This window comes from Xiphophorus couchianus, chromosome 24 (genome assembly GCF_001444195.1).
Source record: "Xiphophorus couchianus chromosome 24, X_couchianus-1.0, whole genome shotgun sequence".
Taxonomy (NCBI): Eukaryota; Metazoa; Chordata; class Actinopteri; order Cyprinodontiformes; family Poeciliidae; genus Xiphophorus; species Xiphophorus couchianus.
The window spans coordinates 7,578,768-7,603,781 of record NC_040251.1 but is presented as its reverse complement, the minus strand read 5'-3'; the positions used below and the strand labels follow the sequence as shown (position 1 = coordinate 7,603,781).

Here is a 25,014-nt window from a genome sequence, read left to right as displayed (position 1 = left end):
TTCAAATGATGGTTGTACAACTTTTACACTAACTATTGATTTTGAGTGAATATGGCAGGCCATTTTAACATAAAATCAGTTTTACCAGTTTAATTCCAGATATTTGAGAGACATTGTTGGAAGTGAATTAACAGGAAGTTCTTTGTAGATTTCTGAAGTGGTCTTCAGTTGTATGAATTAAATTAATTTGTTTAATTTCCATTTGGGATCAATAAAGTATTTTTGAATTTGAATTGAATTTTGACTCATCAAAATGTAATTGAAGATACTGAATTATTATTCTTATTAGTCGGGATGTAGATGCAGATTTCTTACCATTATGGATTGTCAATGGTAATTTTGTAGTTTTGTCTAGTTAGATTATTTTTTAGATATCCATAATGTAATTATGGACAGTTGGACAAAACCGATTTTATGATAAAAGAGCCTACCATACAGCAAAATTTGCTGCCTTTGCATATAACTAGGATGATGGGACTGCAGAACCAAAAGGTAAAATGTGTGCGTGATTCTTGCCTCCAGGAGGCAAGGTAATCTAATGGTGGAGAACCTGCTGAAGGTGAACGAAATCGAGAACGTCCTTCTGAACTGTCCAGCTGCTGAAAAACCTCAGCAGATCATCGCACAGGAGCCGAGACGCAAACAAAAGGTACAGTATAAACACACGATAGCTCTGCTCCTCCAGGTAAAAAGGAACCGCCGCTTCAAGAAACTGTATACACGTTTCTGTCTTAGGGTAATCAAAAGAAGCCATCGAGATCTCGCAGCCGCAGTACCAGGGAGTCCTGCCAGGGGGAGCTGTCACACCCCGAGAGCAGAGCGACGCACTTCAGCGGCTCCACTCACAGCTACCAGAAATACAATCCAGTGGTCAAATCCATGTAAGGGTGACATTTCAGAATTTCTTTAGAAAAACATACTTTGAAATTTCTTTGGTTGAAAAGTGAAAAATTTGCAGGAAAAACTGACATTTTGAGACTAATTCTAATTAATTATACACTGCTCAAAAAAATAAAGGGAACACTTAAACAGGTGTTTCACACTTAAAGTGTTCCCTTTATTTTTTTGAGCAGTATACATTTTTCTAATTAAAGAAAAAAACATGCAAATTGTTTTCTTTAATTAAAAAAAATGAAAGAAAAAAATTAGCATGTTTTTTCTTGCAAATTTGTAACTTTTTTTGGATAAATCTTTTCTAGAAAATTCACGATAAACCTCAAAATCAGAATTTTTTGGCAGAAATGTACTCCCATCCACAACCAGAGGATGAGCAGAGTACCCAAAAATTATACTCCAGTAAAAGTAGAAAGTAGCCGTCCAAGAAAGGGTAAAAAAATATTTGGTAAAAAGTCTGCTACTGAGTAGCTGATCAAATTATCAATAATTTAATATTAAAAAATTACATAATCAGACAGATCGAAATATTAAGTTATGTGGAAATTTTGGTATTTTAAGAAGGAAAATAACAATCATTCATATAAGTAACAAAAAATAAAATCAGGCAAAATAGGTTTTTTTCAAATCAGTTTCTTTGAATAAAATTTTTTTATGAAACTTTAACAAAAACTGCAGGTGTGTGTCTATGCCTGGTGAATTTTTGGTTAAAACATGTTTGTTTTTCATTCAGTGGGTAGAAAATCCAGAGATTTTACTCAAGTAAGAGTAAGAAGTACAGTATATTAAAAATACTCCTAAAAGGAAATTTTTTCAAAAGAAGTTACTAGTTGCTGCCAAACTCTATCTACAACGGCCCTAATATTGTATGTACAGGGGCCCTAAATACTCACTAATTAAACTGATTTTTCCTCAGTTCTCATCTGTCGTTGGAGGTGAAGATCAACTCCTCTGATGGCTGCGTTCTGTACGCAGCCAGCAGGCAGCAAGGCGGAGCGGCCATGTTGCTCAGCGTCCTAAAAGGTCACCTGATCCTCTCGGTGGAGTCAGCCAGGAATAATGTCAAAGTGCGCAGCTTGAACAAATACGACGACGAGCGGTGGCACCCGGTAAGGTCTTCCACGCAAGATATGTACATAAAAATACAAATAACTCGGGCATGCCGTGTTATTTGGGTCTTGTATGGGACAGCGCGACCCATGTTTGGAGGCCTTGAGTCCTCGATGCGGCTGTCACGGGTTCAACTCCCGGACCTGGCGATGTTTGCCGCATGTCTTCCACCCCTTTCCTGTCAGCCTACTGTCATATAAGGGACACTAGAGCCCACAAAAGACCCCCTGGATAATAAAATAAAATAACATACAAATAACTACATTAAACCGGGTTACACGTTCTTAATTTTTTACTTACTTCAAAATACTTCCTGAAAATTGGTACACTTTTTATAAAGCGTGCGTAAAAATACACATAGATTCCAACCTAAAGACAAGAAAAAATGTATCTAAAAACCTATTATTAGTACTTTTAGTGTCATTATTTATGGAAATTCAATGTAAATATTGCAGGAATAAACTCAAAAACTGGTAAGATATATTAACAAACACAAGTTTTAAATTTAAAAACATCAGCTGGTTCTTTTTGATTTTTATCCAAAGTTATTAAGAGCCACAAGCAGCTTGAAAACCCCTGATCTAGTCGATCGCAATATTCTCCTACAGGGGGAAATCATGAAAGTAACGCGTCAGAAATGGGTTCACCAGATGTTTCTCTATCACAGGTTTTCATTAAGCATGAGGGGAATAAAATCAGTCTGACGGTGGATGGCATCAGCAGTCGAGCTAAGAGGACAGCCGGAGGCAGAAAGATCCGGATCAGTGGACCGTTATTCATCGGAGGGGTCCCAGCCACAGTCAAGGTTAAATTTACTTATTTCAAAACTCACACAGTTAACTTTCACCATTCATATGCTCAGGATGTGTTAAAGTATTAAATGTTATTTTATTACTTTCCATGTCTGGAGGAGTCAAAGTATGGTAAAATGTCCATTTCAGGAATTGTATTTTTTCTAAAAAAGGACCTAGATGCCTTTTAATTCCTGACTTTTTGTACACTGGACACATGGTTCTTAAACTGGGTTCTGTTAAATGGCAAACTGTGCTGTAATACCTTTTAATTTTACCAGTTTAAGCTATCTGCAATAGGGTGCGTTCACACCAGCCTTGCTTAGTCCATTTTCACTCCAATTTGTCCACTTAAGTTCAGTTCATTTGGGAAGAATTGAATGCAAAATTGGACCAAAAAGGCAAACTCTGGATCACCTGCAAATCTGTTTGGTTGAAGTGAACTCTGGTTCTGTTCGAATGCATATGTGAAATCCAAGCGGACCGGAAACCGCTCCAAAAGCAGGAAGTGGACTACAACACAGGGTATTATGGGTAAATACAAGCCAGCAGGAGAAATGGCTCAAGGTCTTTAGCCAACAACAAAAGAGAAATCCTACAACAGTAAAAATCTGGTACCACTCCATTTTTTTTTCACATTTTGTGAAGAACAAAGTTGCACTCACTGTCTTCTTCAGAGGTTTTTTTGTTGTTTCCTTCAGTGGTTCTTGGTGCAGCGCCACCACAGGCGAGGAGGGGAACAAGTTGCTCAAAGGGTTTGGATTATTTGACACGTTGCAGTGTGAAAATGTAACAAATGTTGCAATTGAACCGACTCTACTGGACTATCAGGTCTGAAAACACCCTGAGAAACCGGGTCAGGGTTACATATTCCTGAGTCAAGCATGAGGCCTTTTGTCCAACCCTAACTGGGTCATCAACAGGACAATGATCCAAAACAATAGCTCTTCTTTAACTCTCCCGCAGTCTTAGTGTGACAAATGTCTGGGTGAGACAACAGATCGTCAGTTTCTGAAACCAAGCGCACACGGGGTCAATGTGACCCTGATGGGCAATGCAGAGTAAAAAAAAAGTCATGGGGTCTAAAAGACCGCGAGAGTTTAAGTCCCACTGAGGATTACTGGCTATGTTCTGATTATCTCAAGTTTGAGACAGAAATAAAGTTAAAAAGGTGTACACCTTCATCAGACATCAATCTCACAGTTTGTGTCTGAACTCCAGCCGAAACGTTTTGATGGTTTCATCGGATGCGTCAAGGACCTGAAACTGAACGCAGTTCCTGCAGCAAGCCCATCGTTCAGCCAGGGGGCGGTTCCATGCTTCCAGAACCCTCTACAACCTGGAGTGTACTTCTCCAAACAGGGAGGACACCTGAAGATTGGTAGCTACCCTCCCCGTCTTTTCCAAGTTTCAACTGTTTGAATCTTTTTTTGGTCAGAATATGCACTGATTGACGTGTCTCCACCTCCTGGCAGGTGACTCTTTGGTTCTGGGTCGGGACCTAGAGATCCAGCTGGACGTTCGACCAGCTTCAGACTCTGGGCTGCTGTTGTACGCTGGAACTTCATCTGACCAATACCTGAGCTTGTTCCTAAGCCAGGGAGAGGTGAGTTAAGGTTTCGCCAAGCAGAAGAGAAACAGCAGGAAGAAGGTGGAGATTTTCCTTCTCGTCGTCGTTCAAGAAATCCTAAAAACCAAAACTGAGGAAGATGTTTTTGTGTCTAGGTGACTGTTTCGGTAATCAGTGGCAAAGGTGAATTCTCTACCTCGCTAATGCCTGAAGAACCTCTGTGTAACAGACGCTGGCACACAATCAAAGGTGGGCTTACAGAAACCAGTCATCTTCCCCAAACAGAACCGCTCTCTGTTAATGCTGATGTATTCTTCCAGTGGAGAAGAAGAACAACGTTCTGAAGTTGTTTGTGGATGTAACCGCCAAGCAGAGCGCATGCCCCAAACAGAACCGTTCTGCAGGGACCAAAGCTACCATGTACCTTGGAGGTGCACCAAGTGAGTACAATATCACAGTTCTCTGCAGAATTTCAGGGTTTCCACTTTGTCTTTACAGAAAGTGTCTGCTAATGCTCACACATAATGTATATTTATTTCTGTGGCTGGGATATTAAAGAGAGAATATTAAAAAATCTAAAATCAACTTTATACACATCCCCGCATGTTCATGCTCAGCTCCTTCAGACTAGCGGCAGCAACAATTAGCAAATACCTGGTGGGACTGCACATCTGCTGAACGACTTTTCAGTTCAACGCTCCTAAGAGACCGGATCTAAACGGCATCACAGAGAAGCGCTGTTGAGAAGGCGAAGTGTCTTAAAAATATTTTGACTTCACAATTTGACAACTTGAAATTGACCTCCATCTCTTTAAGTTATGTTTGATATGTACAGCATTTTTACAAAAACTGAAGGTAACAAAGTTGTTTGTATAATGTAAAATGGGTGGAGATGCTATGGGTCAATCATATTGCATTTTGAAAGTTTTCATGATATTTGGGGCACTGGGCCACTCTAGATCTGCTGCTCCTCACCGTACAAAACTAAAAACCGAAGGAGACAGAAACTTTTCTTCTGTGGCTCCAAGTTCTTTCTCCGACTCTCAGATCAGCGGACTCAGTAAATAAAAACTTACTTACTTACTCGGTTGGTATAGAAGTTGCAGTCCTCATTGCGGTTGTCCTGGCTTTGATTCCCAGTGTTATGCAGAGAAACGCAGGCCCTGTCATGGGAAAATGCATCACTCTAAACTCTCGCATATGGGAAAACGGACTGAAATATGACCAAAGAGGCAACTTTTAAAGATACTTGTAACATTATCATGTTTCTTAACTATGTAAGCCCTAAAACAGTAGGATTTATTTCGCAGATGAAATTAAATAAATACAGTTTTGACACCTTCACTGAGACATACGAGTTGAACATTTTACAGTCAATGTCTGATGAATATGTTCTCCGCTAATGGTTTGGAATTCCCCACTTTTTCTTTTAACACCATAACAGCTTACTGCATGACAAAACAGAGGCCCATTATGTACAAAATTTGATATCACCCTTAATTATCCAGTCTATTAATATACGAGGGGGATGCATTTTAATTTCTGAGCCTGCCAATATCTGCATCCCCTGTCTATTGTCCTATTGATATGAAACTTGTATTAGTAGCTCATGGAACAAGTGTGATTTTGTAGAAAAGGTGAAATCCCTCTTAGCTCTTTATTTCTCCATGTTAGCAGGGAGATGCTTTTTTTTAAGCAAAATCAATTATTAACCCCCCATTATCTGCCTCTCTCTGTATTTTCTCCAAAAATTGTCCTATTGATATGAAACTCATACCAGCAGTTAAGAGAAGTGTGATTATGTAGAAAAAGTCAAATCCCTCTTAATTCTATATTTCTTCAAGCTAAGAGGAGGATGCATTTTTTGGTTATATGGATGTTGAGCCTGACAATATTTGCATGCCCTGTCTTTTTCCCCCAAATATTATCTTATTGATATGAAACTCATACCAGCAGTTAAGAGAACAAATGTGATTATGGACCCTACCCTACTTCCTGTTCAATATGGGCCATTAGTGCCAAAAACTCTTCTTCGAGGGCTTGCTAACTCTCTTTAGTGACAAGCTTTTCTTTGCACATAATGTACCTAGAATCTTATGGGGATATCAAGAGAAGTGTAGCAAATGGCCATATGTTTGCTCTTACCCTTGATCGATGCAGAAAAAGCTAGCTAGCTTGCTTGCTAGCCGCTAGTTAGCGGTAGCGGCAACCGCCTGGCGTCACAGAACGCGCGCGACTTAAACTTTTAATAGAAAAGTCCCATGTAAAAAATAAAACATAGAATAAACCTCAAATAGTACTGCCTTGTCAAAAATTTAAGACCCTTAAAGTATTTGCGAAGATAATGTTGCTTCCGCGATCCCTAGTGTCTGGGTCCTCCTGCTTCTGCGACAACGATCTTCTAACGGTTATTCGGCAGATTTTTCTCCTCCTTTAAAACGCCGTACAGCTTTATCTAATTTAACATCTGGCTTCTTATCATTAAAAAGGTAATTTTTCTCAAAACAACAACTTCAAAAATGAAATAACATACGCCTGTTTTTCTAATCACGTGGTAAACTTTCTTTTGTCCGCCAGGTGGCGTCACAACGGCCAGCCATCCTAACGGGTTTCCTGTTTTCCACGGCTGTTTCCGCCATGTTAGCGTCAACCGTCGACCCGTGACGTTGTCTGAACCGCTGTCTGTTCACGGAGCCGTCGGAACCCGAGGCTGCCCTCACATGTAGAGCCTTCACATTCCCTGACAACAAAATACTGGTGGTGGGTGTCATGTTAATGTAGCTAATTTAAAATATATATTAATATTTATTTTATACTTTGGGGGAGAATAAAAAGCATATTTTATATTTTCACGTTTTTGTGCTATGTCTGTAATTATTGGTTTCACATAAAGATGCACTGATCTAAAATTAAAATGTAAAACAAAACAATGCTCCAATTTTGCGATATTTTATGAAAGTGTTATGTTTTGACTTCACTACATTAATATTTATGTCAATAGGGCTTCATGAACTGGTTAAATTCATAGAAATTGATGGATTTGGCTTTTTAAATTGAGCTAAGTTAAATAAGCCGTTATATTTTTGTAAATGTAAGAACATTTTTAATTTTTTCAGTCACACAAAAAAATCACTGCAAACCAATAATTTTGACCTTAACTTGCCCCTTCTCTATAATCATTATTTACCTTTGTTTTAAACCAACTTTCTCATATGACCTGCACCCCTTTTATTTTTGAACCCATGTAAAAAAACAAGAAAATTAAGCTTTTTTGTATGCTAACGTTTTTAAAGTAACTCAAAGAATAAGCTGCCGCTCCGAGCCCTCATTTGTTTGAATAAAGTCTTTTTCATATAAAATTAGACGCTTGAGTGTTTTTCCAATTTGTACTTTAATAAAGATCTAGTCCCAAAAAGCCAACAGCAGACTGTACTTCAAGAGCAGAAAGCAAAACTTAAGGCTTGGTCGCAGCAAGAGAGACATCTACATGGTGTAGAAACATTGCCTTTGGTATAGAAAAACATTTAAGACAATGCTGAAGTGGGAGGAAAGTAAACAAAAAGTAGAAAGAGATATGGGACTTGGCAGGCTGGTCTCTAATCTAGACTCATGTCTTCGTCATCTTCTTTCTTCTCTTTGGAGTCTCCTTTGCTGCCCTGCATGGCTCTGGCAAACGCTTCCACGTCTGAGGAGGAAACAGAAATATACCTGAGATGCAGAAAGACCAGATTTCTTAAAAATAGATGGACAAATGCATTAAATTTACAAAAAATAAAACGTTCCATAATGTAAGGGGCGTAAGGCAGTGTGTTTATCCTACCTCCCCTGTTGGCAGCGTCCACAGCTTCAGCCGACAGACCGAACTGATTCATCAGCGGGCCGAGCTGCCCCGAAGCCAAAGCGCTGCTGAACATACTCATGGACTGAAGTCAGACAGAAACCAGAGTCAGAACCAAACTAAACATATGAAGAACCGTCCATGCCCTGGTCTGGTTCTACCTGCTGGAACTGCGGCGAGTTCAGGGTGGTCTGGATCTCCTCGGCGCTCTGCGGTAAGCTCTCTCCGCTGGGGAGGAAGGGGAGGAGCCTCTGCTGGACTTCAGGGTTGGTCAGGATGGGAGCCATCATCTCCGGGGTGCAAACGCTCGCCAGGTCCACTGGAGGAGACAAACCACACAGTTAGCTGGAGCGTCCTCCGTCGACCTGCAGCAGCAGAGCGGACCCGACGGCCTGCTGACCTGCAGATCCCTGCGGCGCTGCAGCAGCTGCAGGAACATTCATGTTGGCCAGGATGCTCTGCAGGTCGCTGAGCTGGATGGGCTGGTGAGGAGGAGGGCTTCCAACGGAGGCCGGCGTCACAGGAGCCTGAGCTGGAGCTGCAAATGGGAAACAACAGCACGGAGTTCAGGAACCGTCCAGGTCGATTTGGAACAGGAAACATAGCAAATGTTGCAGTTTTGTCCCCAACTGAACTGAGTCTACTAGACTTTCACATGTGAAAACAACTTAAATTTAAAATCAATCCATAGATGGCGGCATCCTTTATTAATTTGGTAAACAGAGAGCTACTTTGGGGTCGTAATCAGTTAACACAGAAGTCCAATTAATTAGTAGAATGAACGACGATGCAAATAATCAGAATTGAGCATCGAGACCTGCAGTGTGAGATAGAACTAAGGCTGTTGTACCTGGAGTAGCAGGGGCAGCAGCAGCAGCAGTGGTGGCAGGAGCGGAGGCAGCAGGAGGCGTAGGCGTGGTGGGTGTCTGGGTGGAGCTCAGTCTGGGGGCTGCAGCTGATGAAGAAGAGGCAGCCGTGGCTGCTTGGCTTCTAGAGCTGAGGTTAGCATGGAGACCGAGCGTTAGCGTCACGCTAGAGGAGGAAGTCTTAACGATGCAGAGGTGAGGTCTTACCTGGATGAGGAGCTGCTGGCGGACGGGCCGCCGCTGCCTAGCAGATTCGCCAGTCCAGGTCCAGCTAACGCTCCCAGGCCTCCTTACACAAATCACAACAAATCTATAAAAGCTGCTCTGATGAAGCATTCAGGCTTTACATCAGGCCTGCACAATATAACCCATCACAATCGTCATAGCAACATCAATTTTAGCAGGCATTCACTTCCCTTGATTCCCCAGTTGGTGATGCCAAAACTAATAAAACGCGGTGATGAAGGAAAAGAAATCAGGAAAAAAGTGACTCCATTAGGATATTCAGCAAGTGACCAAAAAAAAAAAAGTGTTTTAATTGCAATTTTGTGACGTACAGTGAACCCTCGTTTTTCGCAGGGGTTGCGTTCCGAACAGAACCCGTGATAGGCGAAATCCGTGAAGTAGTAGCCTTTATTTTTTTACAATTATTATACAGCATAATTAAACATTCTACATTGAAACCAAAGAACAAAACCTGTTTTCAGGACCGAGCATATTTTTTAACAAATACAACGCTTTCTTACAAATAACTACAGTAAAATAATCATTTTAATCATCAGTACGAAGTACAGAAGGACAAATTGTGACTCGCGTATTTCACTGATCCTCTGACTGTGACGCTGCGGCCTGACTCCACTCTCTAGTGGCTTTTTCTTCTGAAGCCTGAGGTGCAGGTGTGCTTTTTCGAGAGAAGAACATAGTTATCGGTAATTGTCGCTCTTTTTTTCTTCTGGGCAAAAACATTTACCAAGCTGTATTACGGATATTTAAATACCGTAACGTTATTGGCACACAGGTAGAGAAGAAGCGCGGAGACTGTTTAGCCAATCAGGACGCAGAATGCAATGCACTGTGAAAAAAAACTGCCCAAAACACTCGGCGAAGCAGCGAGGCCGTGAAAGGTGAACCGCGTTATAGCGAGGGTTCACTGTACATCGATTTCCATACGGCTGAAAAACCACTTCTTCCAAGCGCAAAAATTTTCATCGAAAAAACGTAGTTATTTTTTGTTTAAATTAAACAAATTTATTTTCTTAATTTCAATTTGCGCAATTCTATGGCTAGTAGAGACGCAGCTAGTGAAACCTAAAGCGTTACCCAGAGTGCCTCACCCAGTCCACCGAGCCCCGTCGGACCGATCAGCTGCATCAGCTGGTTGTGGCTCATGTTTCCCAGCAGGTTCTGCAGGCCGCCCTCTCCGCCCAGCGCCGACAGCTCGTGACCGCTGCCACCTCCGCTGCCCGGAGCGCCAGGAATCGGAGGGTTGTTCAGGAACTCGTTCACCTTACGGCAGAAATCCTCATCTTTGTCCGTTTTGGGCTCCTGAGTTGACAGTTTGAAAAATTGTCTCTTATGTGCACTTAGATTTCCATTCAGCAGATTAGCAGCGTCTTCCCACCTGCATCCAGAAGAAGAGCCTTTTGGAGCCAGCCTTGAACTTCAGCACATAGACGCGTCCGGTGGTGCACTGGCTCACTCTCTTAAACTCACAGTCGTCAGGGAAGATGATCAGGTCCTGCACGACATTTCAGTTCTGGTTTAGTTCTCCTGGAAAATAAGCCTCGTACTCAACCCCACCAAAAAAAATACTCAACCCAAAAATGATAAAGATCAGATATTCTTTATCATTTACATTAGTCTGTTGAGTTTTTGCAGAAAACCACCCAGCATTTTTTTGCTATTAAGAGTTTATTCAAAATTTTCTGCAAAAAATGGTCAAAAGCATTGAGTTTATGTGATGCTAACTCCCACCTGCAGGTGGCAGTATTTCTTACTTCTGCTACACTGCTGCCTCAACTTTACTTCATGCCATGTTATAAATATAAAAAGCCACATTTAAATAAGAAAGTCTATCTCAAATATTGCTAGAGTACCACCACAATCAGGAATTTTCATTGCAAAAAAAACAATCATTAAATCCTGGGACAGTTTTCTGTGTTACGTTTCTAAAACAAGAATCAAAGCTTGAATGTTTTGCCAACCAACAGCAGAACATCTCCAGTAACGAGAAGGTAAGGAAATTATTTTGGTTTAATTTAGTTTAAAATAGAAAATACATTACTATCCACAGAGAATATGACAGCACTGTTAAGTGAAATAATTTCCAATCACATCATGAAAGTAATAAACATTTCAGATTTCACTGAATGTGTGTTTTAAATTATTGGTTTAATTTAAAGAAAAAATCTTTACTTACATCATCAACGTTCCCGGTGGTTCTGTCCTTCCAGCAGAAATGGATCAGGGAGTCGTCGGACTGCTGGATGTACACCAAGCCCTTGCGTTTGTCGGGTGTAACCGTGTTCCCCTTCAGGCTCATTTTACCAGCACGAAACTCCACTAGATACTTGCTGGAGCTTCCCCTAGAGCCGCTGACCAGACTCGGAAACAGAGCGCCGGACGACATCTTTACTCCCAAACTGAGGAAAAAAACACAACAAGATGTCAGTTTTCTGAGGTCATCTCATTTACAATACCAGCTGCCATTTTGGTCCAAACTGCTGACTGTGTAGTTTTTTAAATGTAAAAAAAAAGACAAAAAATGTAAAATGATGTATCCATAATAAGTGGTCAAGTTAAATAATCATGATTTTATTAGAGATAAAAAAGTGTTTTAATAAACTTCTGTCCATAATTGTACCACTTCCTCGTTATCTACCAAATCCTAGTGAATCTGTTCATTTTTCCCTATTCATCACAAATTATAGCAAGTTGCATTAGCTTGGTGTTTGGTTAGACCTTTTACTAATTTGATAAATTTAAATTGGTAAATTTTTGTTGGTTTTTTTTACAGCTGGATCATTTGGTTTTATTTGCGGACCTCCATATTGGATTCTACGGCCGGGGTTGATGATAAAACCCACATTTCAGGGATTGACCCAGTTGAAGTTGTTTACGAGAAAGTTGTTTTTTAATGCAACCAGGACCTAACTAGCAAAAATCCTACACACTTTTTCTGCGAAGAAAAATATTGCTTACCTTAGACACACATCCTTGACTGAAAGAAGAATTACTTTTTAATCATAAACAACTTTCTAAGCCTACAGATAAAGAACAATGCTGTAAAAGTTAGCTTTGCAGAGCTATCTGTCAAATGTTTTCTGTTTTATCTTCTGACTAACACCTGATTGTTTTATTTAGTTAATGTCTTCCTTTAACCTGTGTGGTGAGTTTGCTTTCACTAAATTAAATTTTAACAGTTAAGCCACGAAGTTGTTGTTAGCTGTGTGTAGTTCTGGTTGTCGATGCTAACGTTAGCTCATGACATGGCTAAACAGATGAACGACTAAAGGCCGAAGTCTTGCAGAGCAAAAACCTTAAGTTGTTTAAGGAAATAAACACACACACAAAATACTCCTTTGAAAACAACAAACTTAACATTTTTAAAAACTTACATTTAAATACTTGCGGCTAAATCTTGAAATATCTCAGAAGTTTTCTCTCCGCTGCGTCTGACTGTTACGCCACTTACGTAGAATGAGTGAACTTCCTGTTCATCGTGAACGCGCCTGCTGTTCACGATGCGCACGCATTTCAGAGTTTTATGGCAAGCCTTAGCATCAACAATAATACAATTGAATTTCAAAACCACTTAATCGATTCCAAAGGGAAGTTAAATGTTGTAACTCATATTATTCAAAGTTCTTCACATATTTACTTATATGCACTTATATATATATATATATATAAATATAAATATGGCAAACCTTATCATAATTTACATTAACGAGACACTAGTAAATAATGTGCTTTATGTACACGTCAATTCACGGTGATGGCCTAATAATACAACTGTTATGAACAAACAGTTATTTTTCATGAAAGGTAGAACTTTTAATATATTGAGTAGATTTATTCTTACAGAAAGTAAGCTTTTCTTACCTCAATACATTATTTTACAGCACATTTATCGTTTTTTATTTTTGTTTTTTTTACATCTTGGATTTATGTTAACGTGGACTTATATTCATAACGTTGAATAAATAAAAAAGGAATACACAAAAAAGTCTAATTGAGTTGAAATGTCACAACTTCGGATTTACGGATTATTGTTGACGCTAACGGCTTGCCATAATATGGGAGGCGGTTTCCTAGGGATCGCTGTCACGGACTGACAGGTCGCTCCCACCCGGTGTAGCCGTTAGCTCGGCGGTACTTTCTGCTGCTGCCTTGTCTTGGAATGCTTTAGCGCCAGAGAGCGAAGCGAAAACTGAGATGCGAGAACAATAACACTCCAAGTTGGCTTCGTTCAAAAAGGAAAACAACAACAGCCAAACCACTCCGGTTGGAGAGAAAGAGGTAAGAAACGCACAGAGTTAGCCAAGGGGGGGCTAACATTAGCCAGCTTTGCTGCCCTTGGATTAGTTAGCGAGCAAAGTGCTAAATGCAGGCAAGGATATGGACTAGCTAAACACCCCTGTTAACAAACATGGATGCTGGTTGCTTTCGTTTGATGCGGTGCTTGGAGATTATCCGCTTTAACCACAGTTTGATTCCGGAACCAACCTGTTTTTGGTTCGCTTCTCAAATCTTTGCTCAGTTAAGTTATAACTACAATTCGGACTAGCGCTGCTTTCAGGTTTAGTTCTTGTAGTAACCCACATTCTGCGCTTTTGATGTCTCAGCTGACGTCTGTGTTTGAAACATTAGGAGAGACAGGTGCATTTATGCTGATGGATAAATATGGTTTTTATTTTTATGTTTTGCCTTTTCAGCTGTTACAGAGCAGTGGGAGACTTTGTTTCTAACGCATTATGTTTGAATTCATGATCGAAATAATTCACGAATAAAAAAAATAGCTTTTTAAAACCGATTATTCATCTAGATTTGCAGGCATTTTCCTATCTTTGAAAGATTTCACTATCCAGGATATTCAGATTTCCTAAAAAATAGTAGGTTATATGTAATATACATGTTATTCCCTCAGTAGCAGTGACTGGAAATGCACCAATCTGTCGGAAATGGGAATAAGTGACAAATAAAATGCATCTAAACAATATCCCACCATTTATAATCTATAACCAACACCATGTTCTCTTTGATGAGTTTAGGCAAGGGAGATGTTATCTTGTAATCCCTTTATTTTCTATTTGATTCTATCAAGGAACCTGTGGTAAAATTTTTGTGCAGTTCTTGCCATTAAAATTTCCCTGTATTTGGGGTTTAAACCACTTTTTTAATATTCAATTTCACTTTTAAGAGGAACTAGAACATGTGAGTAAATAACGGAAGTGTTTGACATTTTGTTTTTTAGATTTTATTGTTTGTTTTTTAGGATTCTTTATTGTCCTAATTAAAGGCTTTGTTTTTAATACATTGAAGTTCAACAGCTAGTTGTTCTTAGGGCAGCAGATAACGATTATTTGAGTTATCAAATATCGATAACGATTAATCAATCAATCAAATAAAAATTGACACATTCTGCTTATTTTTAATGTAACCACATAAGTCTTAGAAATGCATTAACATTTTTAAATGAACAAATGAGTCAATTAATTTTTAAATGACAAAATAATCCTTTTATTCCATACAATACAATAGCATAATGTTCCTTTAGCTACACTTGATTATCAACATCTTCTGCTATTCTAAGGCATTGTTACCTTAACTAATAGGTGCAGTGTAAGGCTGATCTGTTACTTTTTTCATCAATTGATTAAAAGTTGGAAACCAATAAGTGCTTTATCAGATATTTATTTACAGAAATAGAACCAGGTGAGTTCTAGGTAGAACATGTTTACAGACAGAGAGGGTTTTTTCATCTTAAATGTAAATATTTTTGTACAATTTTAGCTTAATTACTACTCTGACTGTATTGTTCTTTTAGCAAATGGTTGTTTTTAGAGTCTCTGTACTCAGATGAATGATTATTTGATTACTAACTTAGCAGATGATTGTTACAATAATTGATTAATCACAATCAAGCCAATTAATCGTTTCAGCCCTAGTGCCTTTTAGATATTTTATAGTCTAAAATGAATGTTCAATTATGTTTCTTTAGTTGCAACTTGTAATTTATTAGAAAAAAGCAAAAATCATGTGTACAAATTTGGCCTCAGCTGGTTAGAAATGGTTTATATCCCAGTTGGATCTGAAGGAAGTGTTACCAAAGTGTGAAAACTGAAAGTTAAAGCCAATCAGTGCATGTGATGCTGCAGCTGATATGAACTTGGGTGAGGTTTAACAACAGCTACGACTTCTGACGGTCAGCAATAAAACCTCTAACTTGAAATTGCAAAAGCTGCAATAAAAGACAGGAGACCAAGAGCAGCTGTAAATAGAAGGTCATTTTAGTTTTACAAACATTTATAAAACAAAACTGCACAAATATTGGTAATATAAAGAATCAGGAACAATAAAGTGATCTCACAACAATTAAGAACTTCAATGGCACAAACATAAAAGAAGCAAAATAGTCTAAAATTTATACTATTAGACTCCAATAAGTTAAAAAAAACAAAAAACGCTGACATAGAATCCTAAAAGTCTGTAAACTTTGAGCTGATCTTACATGGATCTGAAAATTAATTTAATAACATTCCCCTATCGTCATGGATAATAGGTAACGAAGGTAAATCTATATGCAGTCGTTCCAGGTTGCTCTAGTCCAGATTATTCCTCCTTTGTGCTGCGCTGTTAACGTGTCTGCATCCATTAAGAAAACCAGCGAGTGAATGCTGACAGAGTGCCGATTCACCATCAGCTAATGAATTGGACTGGCCCTTTATAGCCAACAGAGAGTGAATCTCCCTGTTAAACATGAAGCTAACGTTTTGCTTTGGTAGCACTCTTAATTTTAAATTAATTGGAACTTTTAAATTAAATTAGTTTTGCTTCAAATGTAATCACCAGTTTACCTAAAGAATGACTGATTAATAATATTTTAAACCAGTGGTGACCAAAATCCCCAAACTGAATGTATTCATTCCCCAATTAACAACACAAAAATATAATTACAATAAATGCAACGCTCGCCTAAATGTTTACACTTCTTTACCTTTTTGGGATTGTTATTTTTTAATTCTATGAAATGTTTTCAGTTTATTCCCTGCAAAAAAGTAAGATTTTCTTGTACAACCTTTTGCTGTATTTAGCCAAATGAAATGGACGGGTGTACCAAGGTCTGTGTTTGAGTGGCAGTGGCAAGACTTACTATTAAATAAAAAATATAAAAATAAGGCCTAACTAAGGAAACATTTTGTGTTTTACTTAACACTTTCCGCGTAAGAAGATATAAACTTTAGAGATGCACAATATATCGGTACTAACATATCGGTATCGGTCCGATTAGTGAAACTGGGCTAATATAACCAACTGATAATTGTTTTCGTCTTGTTGCTGCCTGTTACTGGTCAGTTTTAGTTTTTTTTCAAAGTTGTTGAGATGTGCAGAGAAATATTTATAATATCGATAAATGCTATTATCAGTATTAACAGCAATGTTAATATCGGCCCAAATTTTCATATCTGTGCATTTCTTATAAACTTGCCACGGAAAATTTCATCCTAAAAAATTGTACAAAAAGTGTTGGATGGCTAAATTTGTGCCATTCTTAAATTATGGGTCACACAAAATTAATTCAAAGGCCACAAATGGCCCCCTGGGCCGCACTTTGGCCATATTGTTATTGATAATTATTGATTAGCTTTTTGTTTTAAATACCTGAAATGGTATCAAACTAGTGGTCTGACCTTTCCTGTTTTCTGTTTTATCCAGTTTTCACTCCATGTTGTATTTTATTTTTAATTAATTATGAGGCTCAGTGGCAAAACTTGAAACTCCACAAGTTACTCAGCAAGCTGTTGCTAGGTAACCAGGAGTTACCAGCAGGTTGTTGCTAGGTAACCGAAGAATGAGTGAGTCAGTTGATTTCACCAGACTTTATTTAATTCCCTGTGAGCAATAAATGACTTAGGCCATTACTTTAGGAAGGTGACGATATTTAATATTCAATCAGATGTATTACCTATTGAAATTGATCATGTGTCTATCATGATATATGTTATTACTGAATTACTATCCAGCGCTGCTTTAAACTAATGGATCATTGCTGATTGTATCATCTTGTAGCAGCGTTTCATTCGTTGTTATCTCTGAGGAGCCAAACAGAAAGTCATTCTGTGTCATCTTCAGTTGAAAGCAGAAACTCAGGTTAGATGAGCTCGGATAGGAACCCATCTGTCTTTCCATCTGTGTTGATTCTGCATTTCAAAACACTTCAGTCCTCAGTTTTATGATGGTATTCAGTTTGAGCTGCGGTTGAAACGGATCAGTTGGAGCTCAGAATCAGAGCGGCGTTTAGTTTGCTGTGTGTTTACAGCAGCTGTGTTTACTTTATGTCGGTTATAGCAATGAGGACACTTTGCTGATTCCAAATAAATGTTAAATTCTAATGAACATTTAACACTGGAACTGGAAGACAAGTTAAGACATAGAAAGTTTGTAGAAGGTCTCCCACTTACAAACGTTGGCCAGGTGAAATGTGATTGGCCGCTGTGTGAAGCCTCCTGAGCGGGTCAGACGTGATCGTTCACACACACCAGAACGGTGTCAGTGTGCCGGTAATCCCGCCGCTCCTGATGAATTGTCCTCATTGGGTAATCCTGGCCGAGGGAGGGCGGAGAATCGGTGTTACTTCTGGTTAATCTCCAGAAGTAACACAGGAAATGCATGGCGGCCAATTCAGTGCTGACCATATGGTGTCACGACGGACTCCTCAGAGGATGGCTGGTTCTTGTTCAGCCCACATCCGCTGTTCTCTCTGACTCCGTCTGAATGGAGGTTTTGGTTTTTCTTCAGATTTTTCTTTTTTATATAAAATTCACATTTTGCACATTTTTGGGTCTCAACAGCTCCTAAAGCCCAAGAGCTTAAAAAAACCACACCGCTGTTTTTTTTGGCAGTAAGTTAATGCTTCTTTTATTGTCTGGAAATGAGCTGTTTCAAAAAAATCCCGCTGTCTCCTAGCAACCCCAGCGGAACTCCAGAACGTTGGGTCAGCTGGATTTACCCAACGTAAACGTTTACGAACAACGGCTGCTGGAAAAGACAAGTGTTTTGTTGTTGACTTACCATCCAGAAACCACTTGCTGCATTCTTGTTGGTTGTGCAGGAGGCTCCACTTCTGCTTTTCAAAGATGATCACAATTAATAATCTACAAATGTAGTAATTGATTGATAACTGGAGTAAACAGACTCAAAAAAGAGAAACATTTGCTAGAGAACAACACACAGAGCAGTAACTAAGCCGAAGCTATGCAAGAAAATAAAGACATTTTGTATTTAAGACGGAAAAAAAACTCTTTGTCTATAAATATGTTTTACCCAGAACTCCTCATGTGGCAGTGTTAGGTTCAAATCGTTCAAATTCTGTGAATTTGCTATCCAATTAATTGGATTCATTATTTATAATTTTTTTCACATGTTCATGTTTGAAGTATTTTGCATCTTTTGGTACAAATAATCAAGTGTTCACTAAAGTAACACTGTTCAGTTTTAGGCAATAATATGTTTAATTTCTTCATTGGAAAAGAAATTGTATTATTTGTTTATTTGCATCTTTTAATATATTTCTAATATTGTATTAATAAAGCCTGAGGTGAAAAATATTCAGATCTTTCCATCCGATTAATCATCAAAGTAATCAATATTTCTGCTGTTTATTAATTACTGAGGGCTGCACAGTGGTGCAGTTGGTAGCACTGTTGCCTTGCAGCAAGAAGGTCCTGGGTTTGATTCCTGGCCCGGGGTCTTTCTGCTTGGAGTTTGCATGTTCTCCCTGTGCATGCGTGGGTTCTCTCCGGGTACTCCGGCTTCCTCCCACAGTCCAAAAACATGACTGTTAGGTTAATTGGTCTCTCTAAATTCTCCCTAGGGGTGAGTGTGTGTGTGTATGGTTGTTTGTCCTGTATGTCTCTGTGTTGCCCTGTGACAGAGTGGCGACCTGTCCGGGGTGTACCCCGCCTCTCGCCTGGAACGTAGCTGGAGAGGCACCAGCAACCCTCCCGACCCCATTAGGGACAAAGGTGAACAGAAAATGGATGGATGGATTAATTACTGAACTCCAAACCTGTTTCCTGAGCTAAGCTGCAGGATAAATCAGCCTGAGTTACGTGTTGCTATTCTGTAACTGTCTGCAGCAGCCTTTAATATTTTAATATGATTTTTTAAATTAAATGTGTCCTCCACTGTTTGTTTTTGTCTGTTTAAGGGAGAAGCTGAGTGAGAAGGGAAGAAGAGAGCAACCATGGACCACCAGCGGCAGAGGACTCTGTCCACTTCAGGAGAATCGCTCTACGTTGTCCTCGGAGTCGACAAGAGCGCCACAACAGAGGACATCAAGAAATGTTACAGGTGTGCAATAATGTTGACGCATATAGGAAGGAAATCCCTCTGTTGCTGTGATGTTTTCTACCACTAGAGGGAGGCAGAGAGCTGTAGGAGGGCCTTTCTAAAAAACAAGCTACGATCATCCAGCCTTATGTCCCATCATTAGGAGACTATGGGAGGTATTTCAGAAACAAACAGGAGAATGTTACACATGGTGCAACAAATCCTGAGAGATCATAGGATTGTTATTAAATGCAAGGTTAAGGAAAGGAGAAGAAAAGACATGTTTGGTACCAATACTGAAGCATCCTGACCCAGTTGGGCCTCCTTCCAATTCTGCCAAGAATAAAAAGTGAGACTCTTGTTCCTAGGTCTGGTTAAAATGCCAAACAAATCAAAAATAATTTATCTTGTTTGGGATAAAGGTGCCTATAGTGGAGGATCCTTTGGTACCAGTCCGTTTGCATAGAAAGTCTGGTTCTTTTGTGGAGGCAAGAATGCACAACCGGGCCTAGAAAAGCAAACTCCAGTCCGCCTACAAACCTCGGTTTGGGTTCGGTTGAAGTGAACTCTGGTTTGGTTAGAAGGCATATGTGAACTTTAGTGGACCGGCGTCCGCTCCAAAAGCAGGAGGTGGACTACAGCGCAGGGCATTCTGGGTAAATACAAGCAAAACAAACTCGTTAGCCTAGCATTAGCAGGAGAAATGACTGTGATAAAAAAAAAATCGTACAATTGCTAAAATGTGATGCTCCTCCATTTTTGTTTCCATTTTGTGACGAAGGAAGTTGTGCTCAGCATCTTCAGAGGTTTTTGTGTCGTTTCCTTCAGTGGTTCTTGGTGCAGCGCCCCCACAGGCCAGGAGGGGAACAGGTTGGGTTTGTGTCATTTGACTTGGTGCAGCTGCAGCAGCTGAAAATGTAACAAATTTGGTCACCAATCAAACTGATTCTACCAAACTATCAGGTGTGAAAACAGCCTGAATCAGAAATCTGATGTGTTTCTTCGTCTTTCTAACTCGCAGAAAACTGGCGTTGAAGTTTCACCCGGACAAAAACCCAGACAACCCGGACGCGGCTGAAAAGTTTAAAGAAATAAACAACGCTCACTCCATCCTGGTGGATCCCACCAAGAAGAACATCTACGACAAATACGGCTCCCTGGGCCTCTACGTGGCGGAGCAGTTCGGAGAGGAGAACGTCAACACCTACTTTGTTCTGTCCAGCTGGTGGGCCAAGGTGCGTCCTGTGACCCACTACAGTTTGAAGTTTGCTTTTTATTGTAGATAAAGAGAACCTGAACACTTTTCTAGCCTCTTTTGCTCTCTTTCCTCCCAATCACAATATCCACGGCTTGTCTGGAGGCTTTGAATCCTTGAAAATGGTCTGGAAAGTGCTTGATATTCAAACCGCACAGTTTTGTAAGGAATTGTAGTTTAACGCTTGCTTAAAAGCTTACATTTAGAAAGTGTTATTTACGGATATTTAAAGATAATAAAAAGACCTTTTTTCCCTCGCTGTCCAAAATTAAATCAAACTAAACTTTTCTTGTTGTTGATCAGTTAGAATTACAAAACATATTTCTATTTGCTAAATGTCAGAAAACCTAGCAAGACCATTATTTTGTAACTTTCTTGGTATGTTCCTCAAATTAAGCTTTTAAAGGTAATTTATTTAAACACAATTTGTTTGGATTGTTTCAATGTGATGAATATTTATTATTTCCAATAGCTCAATGACTAATTGATTATTTGGGGGATTTTCTGGGGATTTTTTTGAGGCTTTAAAAACAGCGTTTAGGATTAACTTAATTTGTGATTTCTCACATTGTGTCCATGTGACCTTTGCCCCCCAGGCTTTGTTCGCCTTCTGTTGCCTGGCAACAGGTTGCTACTGCTGCTGTTGCCTGTGCTGCTGCTGTAACTGTTGCTGCGGTAAATGTAAACCCCGGCCGCCGATGGACCAGGAGCCCGAGTTCTACGTGTCCCCTGAGGACCTGGAGGCCCAGATGACTGCAGACGAGAGAGGTGAGGACCGGGACGCTACGGCAAGCCGTCTTACCATCAAATCTGTTTCCTCTGAATGTCCGTGATCACATTCTGGATGTCTAAGGATTTATTTTGGCTACTGTGAATAGTAATTTAAGATATCTGTAGTTAGTTTCTGATTTAAGAATAATAATTCAAGATATCTTCAATTACATTTTGACGAGTCAGAATTTGTTTCAAAGTATCTCAAATTGCGTCACCAGATTCGTCATTTACATCCGTTTTTACAGCTTCAGATGTCATGTAAAATCAACTGTTTGAGCTTTTCTTTATGTTTATAATGTCAGAAACATACCTGGAGTGTTGTTTTGATTCTTTTATTTAGTCTCCATGGTAACCATTCAGCTGTATAAAATGGCTGGGTGGACTTAGCCCCGCCTTTGAGGCACAGCTCCTCCTCTAAGCTTTCTTTTCTTTTTGTGATTTTTTCTTTCTTTTTTATCTTTTTCCTTCTTTTCTTTCTTTCTCCATTAGTTGCATTTCGCTGCATCTGCTCTGTCTGTTATCAACACATTCAACAAAAAATAACATGAAAATCGATCAAATAAATAATTTTTTTGAATCGTTGATGTTTTTCTTGTTTCTGTTTTCTTCTAGACGGCAGCGATCCCATCGTCCTGCAGCCGTCATCGGCCACAGAAACCACCCAGCTCACCTCTGAAGCGCACCAAAGCTACAAAACCGACTCCTACTAGACACACACACACACACACACACACACACACAGCAGAAAGAGGCTGGTAGGGCTGGGAGGTGCATCCACTTTAATTTATTATTAATATTTATGTGAAACAGCATAAAAACACATCAGTATCGGGTGGATTTAGCTGCACCAACTTTAACCCACTCACTCGTCTTCCTAAAGACACTGGAGCTTTTTGGACAAACTTTTGCTGCTGTTTCAGTTGCGTTGCTTTGAGCTTTGTGTTCACATCTCTGTTAACATGTCTCATTTTTGTGGCATCAAAATGAAACTGCAGTTGAAATTAATAAATCTGTGTGGAATGCAGAATAATTTTAAAAATGGACTGGCAAAAATTTGCTAAATCAACCCTAAAAGTTGCCAAAAGTTGACCATGTCTAGTTGCTCAACGCCGTTTTCTAAACGTTTATTTTCTGCCACTTTTGTTAATTTGGACGCATTTCTGAATTGAACATAAAGCCGTTTTTATCTGATCACAACAGAGAAACATCACCACAGCATGATGCTGCCATCACCGTGCTTCACTGTGGCAAACATACTTTTTGCCACATTTAACAATTATATTAGTAATAGATTATTCTGACGATTAATCGATTACTCAGATTTTAAAAACTGCAATATCTGAACTTTTTTTTCCATTTAACAACTTAAGATTATTTCACAATTTCAAAAATATGTAAAAAACATTCTAATAAACAATTAAACGTAGTTTTTAAAATAACTAAACATTTTATCATTTTCATATACAGCTCTTTCTGCTTCACGTAACATCAATACTATCTTGAGTTGACCTATTGGCTGTTTTTTTTTCAATTAACCAATTAATAATTAAGAAGGAGAATGTGATTAATAAGAGAATTGTGCAGAATTTCAACCAGGTGAAGCTGAAACTGACACCTGAGGAGTTCTGGGTAGAAAATACTTACAAGCACTGAAGGTTTTCCATTTAAAATGCACAATGTGTGTGCGGTTTGTTCACATTTGGTTTAGTTACTACTCTGAGTGTGTTGCTCTTTCAGCTATTGGCCTTTTTTGAGTCTTTTTTACTCCAGTTAACGATTCATCGATTACTACATTAATTGACGACTATTTCAATAATCGATTAATGGTGATTCATTTGATTAATTGCCTTCATTATCATCAGAATCTGGAGAGGGTGTTACTCCGTTTAACGCTTAGTTGATTTCTAAATTAGATTATTTCAATAATCAATTGATTAATTTGAATAATTGTCTCAGCCTTCAATATAATAATGATCATCAGCTGTTGTGCCAGTAACACTGAATACTTCTTAACAATTAATCCATTACTAAATTAGTTGATGATTATTTCAATTATCGATTAATCACGATTAATCATTCTGGCTCTAAAATGCTGGACTTTATTTTTGAGTAAATTATGTGAACTACATCTTTAATATTTTTAAGACAGAGACTGAACGCTGCCTTTCTGAACGGCACCTTTTCATTTTCTTCATGCTAACAGAATGTGGCGTTTCAGCAGGAATGTGCTCAGAGAAACAGACATTTTTGTTAAAATTTAAAATTGAAACTAAATAAAAGCTGGTTCTGAAAGGACATTTTGGAACTCCAGCGTTAGTTTGCTGAACCGCTCGGATGTTTCTCAGCAGATCGGGATATTTTAACAGAGAAAAGCTTCAGTTGGTGCTTTTATTTATCTCCACTGTGTGTAAAGATGCAACCCAGCCCTAACAGCTGCGCTCTCTCTCTCACACACACACACACGCACACACACACAGACACACACACACACACACACACACAGACACATCCCTGCCAGTTTTCCACTTCCCCTCTTTTTCAACCTCATCCTGCAGATAAAAGTAAACATGAGTTCTTTGTGTTTTTTAAAAAATTTCAGGTATGAAATTAGGGGAAGAATAGAGACAGTAGCAAATTAATCATTTGTTCCAGTAGCTTTAATTATATCAGCCATGACCCATCAGAACCAAATCAGCTGTAAAAATTTAATTGTTCCTTTAAAAAAAGTACTTTGATGAAATATCTAACTTTATGCAATAACGTTTAACAGTTTTATTTAAAAACAAAAATGTTTTTCTTTGAAGATGGGAAATTGTTCCAGCTTATTTGAATAATTAATAATAATCTCATGTCTGTATAATCACCAGCATTACTTTGAATGCCAGATTATTCTTCCTGAATCTACAAAAACGAATTATGGAAACTTTCCAGTTTAGTTATGGGATTTTGTCATTCCCATCAGATTTAAGAACCAGGTGCCATTTTGATTTGGGTTTTCTGTTTTATCACAGCTGATTCTTCCTCATCTCCATTTCTTTTTCTTCTTATATGAAGGTAGGAACATGAAGGAACTTATGAAGGTTTGTTCAGTGTTGAAAACAGGCCACAGAAACTCTTCTGGTTTCAATCGGCATCTTTGTTATTGGAAAATAGCTCTAGAACAGTAAAGAAGCGCCCCCTAGCGGCCATGGCGAATTTATACACTGATTTTACCCGGGGTTTTTTTGTTTTGTTTTGTGAAATGGTGAAAATGCTGTACATGTTGTGTAAAGTTACTGTAGATTTTACTGTGTTTTTTGTTTGTTTTCTTGTCTGCATCTGTATTTGCTTTCTCTTTGTTTTCCTTGTTTATGTGGTTCATG

At 38.9% G+C, this 25,014-nt stretch overlaps 3 protein-coding genes and 1 long non-coding RNA gene across 8 annotated transcripts in view; 2 read left to right on the top strand and 2 right to left on the bottom strand.

The window, feature by feature from the left end:
• Positions 1 to 6,936, bottom strand: part of LOC114140736 (uncharacterized) — a 30,771-nt gene extending 23,835 nt beyond the window's left edge. Inside the window, exons 1-2 of one of the 2 annotated variants that reach the window (XR_003594659.1) lie at positions 6,511 to 6,936; positions 5,446 to 5,528 (exon numbers count right to left, since the gene is read on the bottom strand). This is a non-coding gene — a long non-coding RNA (uncharacterized LOC114140736). The remainder of the gene's footprint in view (positions 1 to 5,445; positions 5,529 to 6,510) is intronic. The other variant, XR_003594660.1, reaches the window with a different exon arrangement.
• Positions 1 to 7,727, top strand: part of lama5 (laminin, alpha 5) — a 103,951-nt gene extending 96,224 nt beyond the window's left edge. For both annotated transcript variants that reach the window (XM_028010891.1, XM_028010890.1), the window contains exons 72-80: positions 523 to 649; positions 736 to 881; positions 1,811 to 2,003; positions 2,672 to 2,809; positions 4,017 to 4,176; positions 4,271 to 4,401; positions 4,521 to 4,614; positions 4,686 to 4,805; positions 6,943 to 7,727. In XM_028010891.1, coding sequence (XP_027866692.1) covers positions 523 to 649; positions 736 to 881; positions 1,811 to 2,003; positions 2,672 to 2,809; positions 4,017 to 4,176; positions 4,271 to 4,401; positions 4,521 to 4,614; positions 4,686 to 4,805; positions 6,943 to 7,091 — 1,258 coding nt within the window. In that variant the 3' untranslated portion in view covers positions 7,092 to 7,727. The remainder of the gene's footprint in view (positions 1 to 522; positions 650 to 735; positions 882 to 1,810; positions 2,004 to 2,671; positions 2,810 to 4,016; positions 4,177 to 4,270; positions 4,402 to 4,520; positions 4,615 to 4,685; positions 4,806 to 6,942) is intronic.
• A 10-nt stretch (positions 7,728 to 7,737) lies between these two features.
• On the bottom strand, positions 7,738 to 12,829 carry adrm1 (ADRM1 26S proteasome ubiquitin receptor). 2 transcript variants are annotated; one of them, XM_028010892.1, is made up of 10 exons: positions 12,687 to 12,829; positions 11,489 to 11,711; positions 10,691 to 10,807; positions 10,404 to 10,614; positions 9,277 to 9,358; positions 9,054 to 9,199; positions 8,604 to 8,741; positions 8,365 to 8,522; positions 8,186 to 8,288; positions 7,738 to 8,050 (listed from the first exon to the last, which is right to left on the bottom strand). In XM_028010892.1, the coding sequence occupies exons 2-10, from the start codon at positions 11,696 to 11,698 to the stop codon at positions 7,962 to 7,964; spliced, it is 1,254 nt and encodes a 417-aa protein (XP_027866693.1). In that variant the 5' UTR covers positions 11,699 to 11,711; positions 12,687 to 12,829; the 3' UTR covers positions 7,738 to 7,961. The 2 variants fall into 2 exon arrangements, with proteins under 2 accessions (XP_027866693.1, XP_027866694.1); XM_028010893.1 differs by having other exon boundaries at positions 9,277 to 9,355.
• A 559-nt stretch (positions 12,830 to 13,388) lies between these two features.
• On the top strand, positions 13,389 to 22,976 carry dnajc5ab (DnaJ (Hsp40) homolog, subfamily C, member 5ab). Of its 2 annotated transcripts, none has more exons than XM_028011606.1 (5): positions 13,389 to 13,590; positions 19,502 to 19,644; positions 20,645 to 20,858; positions 21,475 to 21,646; positions 22,265 to 22,976. In XM_028011606.1, the coding sequence occupies exons 2-5, from the start codon at positions 19,538 to 19,540 to the stop codon at positions 22,360 to 22,362; spliced, it is 591 nt and encodes a 196-aa protein (XP_027867407.1). In that variant the 5' UTR covers positions 13,389 to 13,590; positions 19,502 to 19,537; the 3' UTR covers positions 22,363 to 22,976. The 2 variants fall into 2 exon arrangements, with proteins under 2 accessions (XP_027867407.1, XP_027867408.1); XM_028011607.1 differs by lacking the exon at positions 13,389 to 13,590 and adding an exon at positions 19,295 to 19,316.
• Positions 22,977 to 25,014: the final 2,038 nt, after the last annotated feature.